Source organism: Nycticebus coucang, chromosome 11, assembly GCF_027406575.1.
Source record: "Nycticebus coucang isolate mNycCou1 chromosome 11, mNycCou1.pri, whole genome shotgun sequence".
Lineage (NCBI taxonomy): Eukaryota > Metazoa > Chordata > Mammalia > Primates > Lorisidae > Nycticebus > Nycticebus coucang.
The window spans coordinates 26,933,745-26,946,165 of record NC_069790.1 but is presented as its reverse complement, the minus strand read 5'-3'; the positions used below and the strand labels follow the sequence as shown (position 1 = coordinate 26,946,165).

The 12,421-nt window shown below is 51.2% G+C and overlaps 1 protein-coding gene across 14 annotated transcripts in view; it reads right to left on the bottom strand.

Moving 5' to 3' along the window:
* Positions 1–3,192: 3,192 nt before the first annotated feature.
* Positions 3,193–12,421, bottom strand: part of CRHR2 (corticotropin releasing hormone receptor 2) — a 49,126-nt gene continuing 39,897 nt past the window's right edge. For 6 of the 14 annotated variants that reach the window (XM_053608564.1, XM_053608567.1, XM_053608565.1 and 3 more), the window contains 4 exons: positions 11,798–11,870; positions 7,574–7,659; positions 6,792–6,833; positions 3,432–5,436 (listed from right to left, as the gene is read on the bottom strand). In XM_053608564.1, coding sequence (XP_053464539.1) covers positions 4,911–5,436; positions 6,792–6,833; positions 7,574–7,659; positions 11,798–11,870 — 727 coding nt within the window. In that variant the 3' untranslated portion in view covers positions 3,432–4,910. Of the gene's footprint in view, positions 5,437–6,791; positions 6,834–7,223; positions 7,360–7,573; positions 7,660–11,797; positions 11,871–12,421 lie in introns of all 14 variants that reach the window. The other 8 variants (XM_053608572.1, XM_053608573.1, XM_053608575.1 and 5 more) reach the window with 3 other exon arrangements.

Genomic DNA, 12,421 nt, shown 5'->3' with positions numbered 1-12,421 from the left:
AAGAACACAGTAAGTAAAGCAAGCAAACAGCCCTCAGAATGGGAGAAGATATTTGCAGGTTATGTCTCCGACAAAGGTTTAATAACCAGAATCCACAGAGAACTCAAACGCATTAGCAAGAAAAGAACAAGGGATCCCATTGCAGGCTGGGCAAGGGACTTGAAGAGAAACTTCTCTGAAGAAGACAGGTGTGTGGCCTTCAGACATATGAAAAAATGCTCATCATCTTTAATCATCAGAGAAATGCAAATCAAAACTACTTTGAGATATCATCTAACTCCAGTGAGACTAGCCTATATCACAAAATCCCAAGACCAGAGATGTTGGCGTGGATGTGGAGAAAAGGGAACACTTTTGCACTGCTGGTGGGAATGCAAATTAATACATTCCTTTTGGAAAGAGAGATGGAGAACACTTAGAGATCTAAAAATAGATCTGCCATTCAATCCTGTAATCCCCCTACTGGGCATATACCCAGAAGACCAAAAATCACACCATAACAAAGATATTTGTATCAGAATATTTATTGCAGCCCTATTCATAATGGCTAAGTCATGGAAAAAGCCCAAGTGCCCATCGATCCACGAATGGATCAATAATAAATTGTGGTATATGTACACCATGGAATATTATGCAGCCTTAAAGAAAGATGGAGACTTTACCTCTTTCATGTTTACATGGATGGAGCTGGAACATATTCTTCTTAGTAAAGTGTCTCAAGAATGGAAGAAAAAGTACCCAATGCACTCACCCTTATTATGAAACTAATGTAGGACCTTCACATGAAAGCTATAACCCTGTTACAACCTAAGAATAGGGAGAAAGGGGAAAGGGAGAGGAGGGAGGGGGAAGGAGGGGGATTAATGGGATTACACCTGTGGTGCATCTTACAAGGGTATACGTGAATCCTAGTAAATGTGGAATGTAAAGGTCTTAGCAAAATAACTAAGAAAATGCTACAAAAGCTATGTTAACTAATGTGATGAAAATGTGTCAAACGATCTATGAACCAAGTGTATGGTGCCCCACGATCATACTAATGTACACAGCTATGGTTTAATAAAAATAAATAAAAATAAAAAATAAAAAAAATAAAGTGGGTGAGGGCAGTTGAGGTCCTTGTGCCCAGTGCCTTGTCTGGCTTGGGACCCCCATGGGTGTGGGTTAGGAGAAGGACACAGCTGAGAACAGGGACAGGCTGCAGGGCCCACCTGCTTCTCCCCACTGTGATGTGCAGAAATGAAAGCAGAGAGGCCCCCCCAGGCAGAGATGCAGAAGCACAAAACCTTTGCTGGCTTTGACTCCTCGCTGTTCGCAGGGCCCTTACTTCTCACCTAGACTGAGTTTCTTGGAATAAGAAGTGGCATATTCCTGTCACCTCCACACCGGGCACTGCATGGTGTTCTGTGAAGGGGGAATGAGATGGGGGGGATGTGTGTGCGTTTTTGTCTCTGGGTCTACTCATGCGTTCCTTCGAGTCTTGTTTGTGTTCATGCACTTGTGTGGCGTCCCTCTGGGCTTTTCTTTCTGTGGCCCCAGTGTTTGCCTCCATCTCTATGAAAGGTGGAGGCATCTCCACCTCGGTAAGGTGGCAGGCACTTCTGTGAGTGTCTCGGCTCCAGCATAAGTCCTCTGCAGGTTGGCCATCTCCACTGGGCAGCACCTCTATGGTGACCCCTCCCAGTAGAAAATGCCACCCTCAATTTTTTTTTTTTTCTTCCTGTCCCACAGATCCTTCACCTGCCACTCTTGCTGCTGTCTGTATCATGTATTGGCCTATGGTGTGGCAGGTACCTTCTGGCCCCACTCTGAGAATGGGTTAGGGCTTGGGTCATGTTGGGGCAGGTCCTTGCCTGTGGTCTCTCACTGGAGGTGCGGCCGAGAGACTGGTGCGGGGGATCCCCAAGTGAGCCTAAGTCTTCCAGCTTTGTAAATCAGGGTATGTGAAAGGCTTAAACACAAGAGCCTGAGAGCCCGTGGAGTCTGGGTGCTGGAACTTGCCTCTGTGGAGAAGGAGGGTCTGCTAATGAAGACACTTTCCAGAAAGGCCAGTTCCAGGAAGGGCTGCCGACACTGAAGCCAACACTAATGAGGACTGGCTTGGCCACAAGGAATAAGTGCCTGACGAGGATAACAAGTGGAGACCCAGAGATGGCCTAATGGCTCCAGTGGCATTTCAAGGACAGCTCAGCAAGGGCCATGACCAGGAGACTGGTTAATGAGGGAATCCAGGGCCAGGGTGGGACTTAGGAGCACTGAGCAGAGGTTAGCAACTTTGATTCCTGGGCAGGCCCCAGGTCCCTCTAGGGAGCAGAGGACAGGCTGGATAATGAGCCAAGGGCTGCATCTGAGGAGCAGTGATGAGTGGCTGGGACTTGTCACTGAGGCTCTGGGGTGTCTGCTGTGATGAGCACCTGCTCAGTCTCTCCTGACAGCTCTCCAGGTGGCCTCTCAGGGCCAAGCCATTTACAGCTCTTTGCTCTGTAAGAACCCCATGATGCGAGTGGATGTGGCCATTACTCTGCCCCAACATGCACAGGAAGACTTCCGAAAACACGCTTGTGTCCTGCCGCTTGAGAAAACAAAATCAGGGGGCCCCAACCCACATGCCAAGAGAATCTGGGTTTGCATGCAGCCTGCTGCACACTCTGGCTAGGGCTGGTGTGGAGACGGAGACACGGGATAAGCTACCGACATAAGCGGTGAAGCCTCCTGCACATCTGGTAATTTTTAATTCTTTTTTTTCCAGCCAAATTTAAAGAGGCCTTAATCAAAAGACCAGCTGATAGGTCATTTTTTGAGGACAAATCACTGTATAATTTTGGGCATACATCTCAGAAGGCGTATAGAAAGTTGAGTGACATTGCTTGATGACCTACTTATTTATTTGAAAAGGCTTCTCATCGTGCATAGCTATAAACTATGAGAATAGGAAAAGAACTGATGCTGAGTCCTGATTCATTCTAGCAATAAACATTCATTTACAGATAAATGAACAAGTATATTCCTATCTATTTCATTAAGATGTATTTTTAATAAATTTTCTTTTTCAGGTTTAATGGTTTAATGACATAAAAACTTTCAGTTATCTATGTTTTAATCAATTGTTCCCTACATTTTATATCAAAAAATAGGTATAATAACTCAATCCAGAAGACTCTTTTTTAAAAAAATTAGAACCTCTGGTCACAGGAAATGAAATATTTTCATTTCAATTTGTAAATATATTTTGTGGCAGAGAAGTATGATAGGTAAGCAATAAAAGATTTTAAACCATAAAAATACTGTATTAGTATAAAATTCTACATGGGCAATGAAATAAAGATACGATACAAAGAAAGAGAGCAATGTAAATTACCCAACCATCAGAGACTCACTCTGTTGCCCAAGCGAGGGTGCCATGGGGTCAGTCTTGCTCATAGCAAGTTCAAACTCCTGGGTTCAAGCGATCCTCCTACTTCAGCCTCCAGAGTAGCTGGCACTACAGGTGCCCACCACAATGCCCAGCTAATTTTTCTTTTTCTTTTTTTTTTTTTCTTGTATGAAAGGTTTTTATTGGCGAGGGAGGGATGCTGCAGAGCAGCACCAAGGAGGAGAGAAAAGAAGAGAGAGAAGGGGGAGAGAAGAGAGAAAGACAAAGGTGTGGGGAGAGACGGAGACCCAGAGAGACAGAGAGAGAGGAGGGGGAGAGAGAGCGAGCTAGCTCATTTTTCTATTTTTAGTAGAGGGTCTTGATCTTGCTCAGTCTGGTCTCATACTCCTGAGCTCAAGCAATCCTCCCACCTTGGCCTCCTAGAGTGCTAGGATGACAGGCATAATCCACTGTGCCCTGCCTAGGGTCACATGTTTTTAAAATAGATGAAGGTCAATGTTAAATCACTGTGTTTAGGTTCCATTTGATACAGATTAAAGTGTGGCAGTTTTGTTTCAAAATGTAAATATTTACCAAGTGCCAGAAATCATATCCTTTGCATGTTTTAAAACTTAAGTAAAAAATACTAGATGTCAATTAAAAAATGTGCAAGATGTGGGACATCATTTTTCAAAATTTATTTTTCAGGGGTACCTAGAGCAAAAGCCCCATTGGAACCTGCTGGCCTCCTGCCACTGTCCTGGGGGCACAGGTAGGGAAGCCAAGTCCAGAAGCTGCCCTGTTGGTTGCTACTGACAAAGACTGAGGTGCCTTTTCTATCCTTCTCACCAGATTCTGGCACCTTGGCCTGTGGGACAGGCCCGGTGTGGGTTAAGCTGCACAACCTCCTTTATGCAGAATTGAACTGCCCTTGGCTGGGGCTGGGGGGCTGGGGACAGATGTTAGCCTGGGGGGAGTAATGAGGACAGACTTGCCTGCAGGCACTTTGACCATAAAGGCTCTGAACCTACCAGTCTGAGAGGGAGAACCAGCCCTAGGCCAGGGCCAGCCTCTGCTGAGGAGGCTGGATGTGGCTATTGGCCCATGTCTGAGCCTAGCTGACTTGACCTGATGGGAGACCATGTCCCAGGGACAAGGTTTATTTCACAGAGAGCAGAGATGTTTCTAGAAGGGAGGCTGAAGCCAGTCTGGGGGAGGGAGCTCTGGGCCATTTGTTCCAGTCACCAAAGATACACCCTGGGTTTTGCTGTGCTTACCCAACTCCTTCCCCTGCCCCCCAGGCTTCTACTCTTCCTTTTGTCCTGTACTGTGTGTGCCGCTGGCCTAATAGGGTGGCTTTGCTGACCTACCATGGTGTCTTCTTTCCTACCTACCCCTTCCCACTCCTCTTATTTGTGGACCAAGCAAAGAAGAGGTCTCCCAGGAGAGGAAGCCAGCATCCTTCATATAGCTTGGGAGAGGACAGAGGGACAGCCTGGTCAGGGGTGGGGTACATGTGAGACTTCACTAGATGAGTGTGCTAGGAGGAGGCCAGCCTTTACTCCGGTGGGAATTCCTCCCCACAGCTGCAGAGGGCAGCGAGCAGGGCTACACCACCACCTGGCTGCCAACAAGTCTGCCCTTTCCCTCTCCGGGCCTCAGTTTCCTCATCTGTGGATGGGGCATTGGGTGGCACTGACCACAGGGGCTGAGGTGAGCCAATGCCTGAAGACATCTGACTTGCTCTCTTTGGGGACTCCTGCGATTTCCTGCTCCTACTGCACAGAGCTTGTGGCCCCCGCTGGCCCTGGGTGAGCAGTCCCCTTTTGCTGCTGCACTGCCTCTCTCCTGCCAGGCTGGGGTGCAAGTCTCCACCCTCCCTTTCCCTGCCCCACCAGAGCCTGCACAGCAAGGTGCCCAGAGGAGGGCAGCAGGGGCGGGGGTCACACAGTGGCTGTTTGCTTGATGCTATGGAAGCTGATTCGTGTGGGTGATGTGGGGATGGACATGGCTCGAGCCACAGGGACTCGGAGGGAATGATGGTCCTGCCAGCGGTGCCACCTCTTTCTAACAGCCGAACGTACCTGTGGGAGGGAGAGGCTCAGTCAGCTGTGGAGGTTAATCTGGACTTCTGGGACAGTCCCTACCCCTGCTGCCTGTCCTTTGCCCTTAGTCCTCAAACCAAGGAGCTGATGGGCTCCAAAATTGAGGCCCTTTCCCCCTGGCCTGCTGCTTCTCTCTGGGGTTCCCCTTCCTCATCTCTCTGCTGGAAAAGCCTGACCCCAGTGCTTCCTTTGCTCACGCTGTCCCCCAGATTATCTGGTATCTTTTGGGCACATTGCCTTCCCTTCCTTGACTCACTCTGCCACCTCAGATTTAGCATCTTGGGACCAGAGGACCCAGCTTCCGGCCTTCAGCTCACCCAGCCCGGCTGCCTCCCTCTCCACCACTCCACAGACCATGCGTCCCCTCTGAGCCCTCTGAGAGGCCCGCCTGCCTCACTCAGCCCGCGCTGCCTGGGAGGGGAAGCTAACAGTTCTGTCATTTTTTAAGCCGTATTCTACCTGCTGCCATCTTATTCTCATTTGTATTGTAATTGAAGGGTTTTCCTGGAAAATGGATGTTGTCCCCTGCATCCTGGCCAAGCGCATGGTTTGAACAGAATAAATGTGCCATAAACATTCATGGTGGCCCACTGAGGCAGTCTCCATTGATAGACTTAGCATCTGGGGTGAGCTTTCATTGACAGAGACCCAGGGCTGTGTGGACACCCAGCCACTGCCCTATGCAGATGCAGGCAGAGTGGCCTGAGCAGGGAGGGGGCATGTGCATTCCACTGGAGTGTTTGGAAGCTCCCAGGCCCCAGGAGCTGTGTCTGTTCTTCGGCCCACATCCTCACTCCACACTGGCTGCACGGCCCACATCCTCACTCCACACTGGCTGCATGTATATCTCTGCTGAGTCAGCCTTGCTGGGCCTGAGAGCTAACCAGGCTTCACAGGCTGCCTCATTCCCCAGGGCCCACCTGGATGTGTGCTCTTTTCTGTGGTGGGTGGACTTGTTTCTGCTCCCTGAGTCCATGAAAACCTGATTCCATGGCACACACTTCACCTCTTTCTGGAAGCTTCTGCCTGTCACCACCTCTATTAGGTGTCTCTCATCCATAAGAACCTACAGCCTGGGCTTCCCTTCTCACCCTGCTCTCCAAGTTCATGTGCAGGGAGCTGGTATACTATCTCAGGTTGACCTAAATGGTCCCCAGCCCCTGCAAAGAGGATTCCTGTCCCCCTAAGCTGAAGTGCTTTCTCAGGCCTTCCCCTCCCCTCTTCCAGGGAAGATCTGAGCAGAGACAGGGACCCTGGTACTCCTGAAAAGCTGGGCGGCTTGACCGGAATGACCCTGGACTGGGGTCTGAGGCCTTGAGAGCCCAGCCTCATACCTCTCCATTGAAGAAGCAGTAGAAGACAGATACAAAGAAACCCTGGAAAGGAAGGAGAGAGTGGTCAGTGACCTTCCTAGGCAGCTGTCTGCCTGGGTAGGGGGATCTGGGGACAGGATGGCAGGGGAGGGGGCAGGGGAACATTCTGACCCAGGACCCCATGGGGTCACAGCTGGCGGAACCCCAGTCTTCATGGGGCATATTTGTAGAGCCAGGAGACCAGCCTCTCAACTTGTGTGGCCTGGCCCAGGGCACTGAAAACAGGAGCCAGGACAGCAGTAGGTGCAGGCCAATATGGTGACAGGGCCAGGAGCATGTGCCTTTCTATCTTGTGTACACAACACTGAGCTAATGGGTGCGCCAGGCCCCTGTGACGGTTTCAGTGAAGGCAGGACAGCTCACTGTGGGGCCCCCTCTGGTCGTGGGCCCCACCTGGAATGACTGTAGGAAGGAGTTGAAGTAGATGAACACGATCTGAGACAGGTCGTCCTCCCCGGGATTGACGAAGAAGAGCATGTAGGTGATGCCCAGGAGGGGCAGGAGGACCAGGGTAGCCTTCACCGCCTTTCTGGGGGAAGAGGTGACCACATAGGACTCAGCCCACTGCAGGTGGCCTCGTGCAGCTGGGAGCATTACGAGGCTCTTTGGTGGGGTTTCTTCTGGGGGTGAGAGCCAGCTCCTCCGTGAGGACTGGGACAGAGGGCTCTGCCCAGAGGCAGAGGCATGGCCCAGATGGCCTCCTCGTTTCTCCCTGGCCGAGGTCAAGGCACCCATTCACATACCTGTACTGGATTGTCTCAGAGGCGCTGGAGGCTCGTAATTTTGTCATTAGGATCCTGACAATGTTGAACAGAAATACAAAATTGATCTGGCAGGAGAGAGGCAGAAGGAAAGGAAGGGCCGTGAGTTAGGGATGAGCAAGAGGGAGGCCACCTCCCTCAGAGTTCTGAAGCACGTCCCACGCACACCCTCATCACCCTCTGCTCCTCCCTCGCCAAGACACCCCACTTGCTCTGGGTCCACTTCTGACCCCCCATCCCCACCCTCCCAGATCAGAGGCAGGAAAGCAGTCTCCAAAGATGGAGAACAAGAGCGTGAAGCCTGCCTGGCCTAAGGCACAGACCGCAGAAGGTCCCCAGCCCTCTTCTTGCTCGGGACCCTAGGCAGGCATCCCTTCCCCTCTCTCGCCACCTGTTGACTGAGGTTCTCTCAGGCCCTCACACTGTTACCAGCTCTAGGTCAGCCTGAGATCCTTTGCCCGAGGACAGCCCTGCCCAGTGTGGCAGGCTGGGCAAGATGGAGTGATTGATAACTCGGCTGCCTAATGAAGGAGGAGTGATTAATCTCTCAGCACCCTGTGCCTGTGCCCAGGGACTCCAGGGCTGTCACACATGCCCCCGAGCCAGGGAAGATGAATGGGCTGCTGGGCTGCTCTGAGGTTCTAGGAAGGGCCTCATTTATCTTCATTCCCGTCTTCTGTCAGCCCCAGGGTCTCCCCTTCCAGCCCCTGGCCCTGGAACTGCACTCTTTGGGCTCCCAAGCAGCTTCCTGCTGTGTGTGGGTCCCTGTGGGCCTCTGAATCAGTGAACCTCCTTGGCTTCGTGATTGGGAGCTGTCCCCCTGTGGCTCTGCTGTCCTCTCTGTGCACTTGTGCAAGCGTGTCTGCCTCAGTGCGCATGTGTGAGTGTGGATCTGGGGACATAGCATGCCTGTGTTCCTCTTCATCTGCCTCTGAGTGTAAGCAGGTGGGCATGAGAGCATGTTGTCCTGACACATGGGGACTATTTCCTAGGAAAGGGCTAATGGGCCAGAGGAGACACATTAGCCCAGAGATGTCTGCTGGCTCACATGTGTGCACCCACATACACACACACACACCCCTCTGAGTCTCTATCTAGAAAACCCATTGCTTCTTAGGCTTGGGCTGGAACCTCCTAAATTACAAATCCCAGGCTGGGAATGGGGGAGGGGAACACAGGCAGACACAGGACTGGTTGGGGGGCAGGAAGAGCTCAGACCCCCCTCAGCCACAGCCTGCCTGCTCTCTCACCATACTGTGGTATGGCCTGGGGACCCAGGGAAGGGCTAGGGGTGGGAAGTCCTCAATGGGGCTGCTATGACCTGCTGTCCACTGCCCTCTCTTAGGGCTCACCTAATTTCTAGTTCCTGGGTTTCTGGCATATTCCTTCAGATCGTGGGGCATAGTTCAACTTAACACAGGTCAATTCCTAATTTTCTCATAAGTAATACAAAGCACTTGACCTTTTCTGACTTATCTGAAAATAGTCTATTGGAATAAAAGTATATTCTCATTTCTGCCACAACTCCTTGCATCAAATATCATTCACCCAACATCTATCAACCGACTAACCAATTCATGCAGTTATTCACCCACTTCTATTCATCCATCCGTCTTTCCATCTATCAATCCAACTAATTTATTCAATTGTCCATCCACATCTTTATCCATTATCTATCCATCCATCTAACCATCTATCCACCCACCAACCAGTTCATACAATTGTCCACCCACTCTTTTCACCATTCATCCATCCAGTCAACACATGGTTACCGAGCACCTCTTGGCTACAGGGTGCTGTTCCTTGTGCTGGAGCAGGGGCAGGAACAGGGCTGAGTATGGAGCATCTGTCTTTGTCCCCTCCTCACACTGGGCAAGCATTTAGTGATGCTGCCCCCCCATCTCAGCCTGGCTCCACATACCCTGAAACTCATTTTTTCCTCTGAGCTTGTTTTCCAGTCTCTCCCTGCTCAATACCACAGGCACCTTCCTCTCTCTCCTGGGAGCCTCTGGCCACCTCGCCCACACTGAGCTCTCTAGCTCTCTATTCTTGCATTCCAACCCCCTGCCTAAGAAAACACCCCAGCTCTTCATTGAACACCCTAACCCTATGTGGCCTGTTCTCTAGTTTTATTTAATCATTCTTTCATTCAGTGAATCAATTCATCATGCATCAGGCTCTGAGCCAGGTACCAGAGATGGGGAAGTGGACAGGCAGACACAGCCTCCGCTCGCAGAGGCCTAAGTTGGGGGTAACGCTGCATCTTTTATAAGAGGTCAGAAAAACTCAAGAAATGGTAATGAGCTGAGAACTGAAGATGAGGACCACCTTCTAAATGGACTATGGGCACCAAATCCTGGTCTTCAGCTCAGATTCTGACTGTTCAGTTTGCATTTGTGTGGCTTCAGGTAAGTTGCTTAACTCCTATGAGCTTCTGCTTTCTCATCTGTCCCAAAGGGAATGACCACAGAGCTTGCGAGGATCAGTGCACAGGTTGCAACACTTGAGAGCACTAAGCACCATGTCTGGGCTAATGACAGCCACATCCTTTCCCACGACAACTGCAGTGACTACAACCAGCAAAAAGCCAAGCTTCTTGCAAACTCAATCACTTACAGGAACCAGAAATAAGTGAGTGTCTTTTAGTAGCAGAACCGTGACTGTGAACTGTTGGTGAGGGCTGGGGTGGTAGGGAAATGTATCCAACTGAGAGGACAGCAGCAAGTGGTGGGGACCAGGCAGGAGACCAGTCCCTGAGCCTCAGCTCCACTGGCTAGCAGTGATGACCTTGGGCCATTTCATCTCTTTCAGCTTCTTTATCTGTAAAATGGGGAGCAATTCTCTGCTTCTATCAGGCATCGGGGACATGAGGATTGGAAGTCAGGTACAGAGAGCTTCTGAGGCACTCAGCTTGGAACCTAGAAGTCCTTGTCAGTCAGTGAAAGGAGCTGGGCCCAAAGAAAGGACAAGCAAAGGGCTCTTGAGCAGAGAGGTGTGATAGAGAAGGCCAGGGTGAGGGGCCAAGATCTTGAGACTGGGCCTCCCTCATGGGTCCCTTATCTCCCCTCCTCTCATTTCTTCACCACTGGGTGGGCCAGCCTTCCTGGGAGTGGGGATCCCAGGCTCACCACAGGCCTCATCCCTTCAGGGTGGGCTCTGGCAGCTGGCTGGGAAAGGACGGATCTCATGGGGTTTCCATTCACTCTAAGGGGATCAGTGACTCGCAGTGGCTGCACGTCCAAGGATAATCCTTCCTCCCACTAACTGCTGACAAGGGCTGGCTTCTCCCTCTGGAGTGAATGAGGGAGGAATCTCAGGCTGTGAGTGAAAACCCTCCTCCTCATCAGTTCACATAACATCAAGGCTGCTCCAAAGATGGCTGTGGAATGAAGTCAGAAGTCACAAAGACTAGACAGTAATTTAATTGTCTCCAAGGTAGACAAAAGAGAGACCCATTAGGCTCCTGCTGTATGCAAGAGGATGCTGGCCCTCCTCTGAGTTTCCCAGAGGGAGTCCTGGCCCTTTAAGGAAGCTGGTACATACAGAAGCCTGAAATTACCAAGCCTGAAATAAGTCTTACGTAAATGCCAATTTCTTATGGGCCTTTTCTGTATGTCTTTTTTTTTTTTTTAATGTATGATATATAATGGGTTCTTTTTGCAGAATGCAGCCTCTACTTAAACTCTATCTTAATTGAAGCTTGTTGTAGATTAAGGACGTGGCAGCAATTATACCTCAGATGCGAATACATTTGGTGAAGGGCGGGGAGCCACACAGGGAACAATTGCTCATTATGCTTCACTCTGGTACCCAGCGCTCCAGGCTGGGGGCAGTGGGCTGCCCCCGAGGGTCTCTGGGGGCTCAGAGGAATGCCCACAGGCTCTGCTCTTGCCACCAACTGCCTGCTCACCTGGCTGTCTCAGCATTGTTCTGGGGACATCAGACCTGGGACAGCACTAGAAATCCACCCAGATTTTGAAAGAGCCCAAGGTCCAGAGCTGCTGGGCCTACAGCAGGGTACTGAGCAAAAGGAAGGGAGAGCGGGTGCTACAGGTAGGTGGGGTGGTGTGTGCAGGGTACAGGGGCAGCATGCAGAGTGGATGAGGAGGGCTACCCCCGGCACATCCTTCCCAGCCTCTCCATCTAAGTGGGTCCTGTGCTGTCTCCCAGCACTCAGCCTAGTCCCACTCCCCACTGAGAACCTACCAGGAGCACGAAGATAATGGGGCCCTGGTATATGTAGTCCACCAGGTCACCAGGCTCCTTGCCAAACCAGCACCTGCAAAGATGAGGTGGCTGTAGGGGGACCACTCCAGACCACACCACACCCAGGGTCCTGCATCTTGACCCTTCCTGAAACCTGACCTCCATAGCTAAAAGCCTCAGTCCGTGGCCCCAGCTCCAGCAACCATCTGTCCCACCCCTAGGCTGTCTTTTGCTCACATGATGGATCTGATCTCCCCAGCCAGACTGAGGGCAGGCCCGGATCTCCTCTTCCTCCTATCACAGGCTGTAGGGCGAGGGGCTGGGTATTTGGATGCACAGGGATGAAGGGAGAGCTGAAGGCCCCCTCACTGGCCCACTATTCCTAGCCCACTGGACCACCTGTTCCTGCATTGCTGGGAGTCCACTGCTCCGGGTGCCAGGCTTGCAGCCACACAAAGCAGCAGATGAGCTAGTGGGGCCTGCTCCCACCCCAGCCTGGTTTTCAGGTCTGAGCTAAGTCTCACGTGCTCAGCCAAGGAAGCCACTGCCAGGCTAGCTGCCAAGGCTGTGATTTATTCTCTGAGGATGCTGGTGAAGAGAGAAGCTTTAGGGACTTAGAAGGGC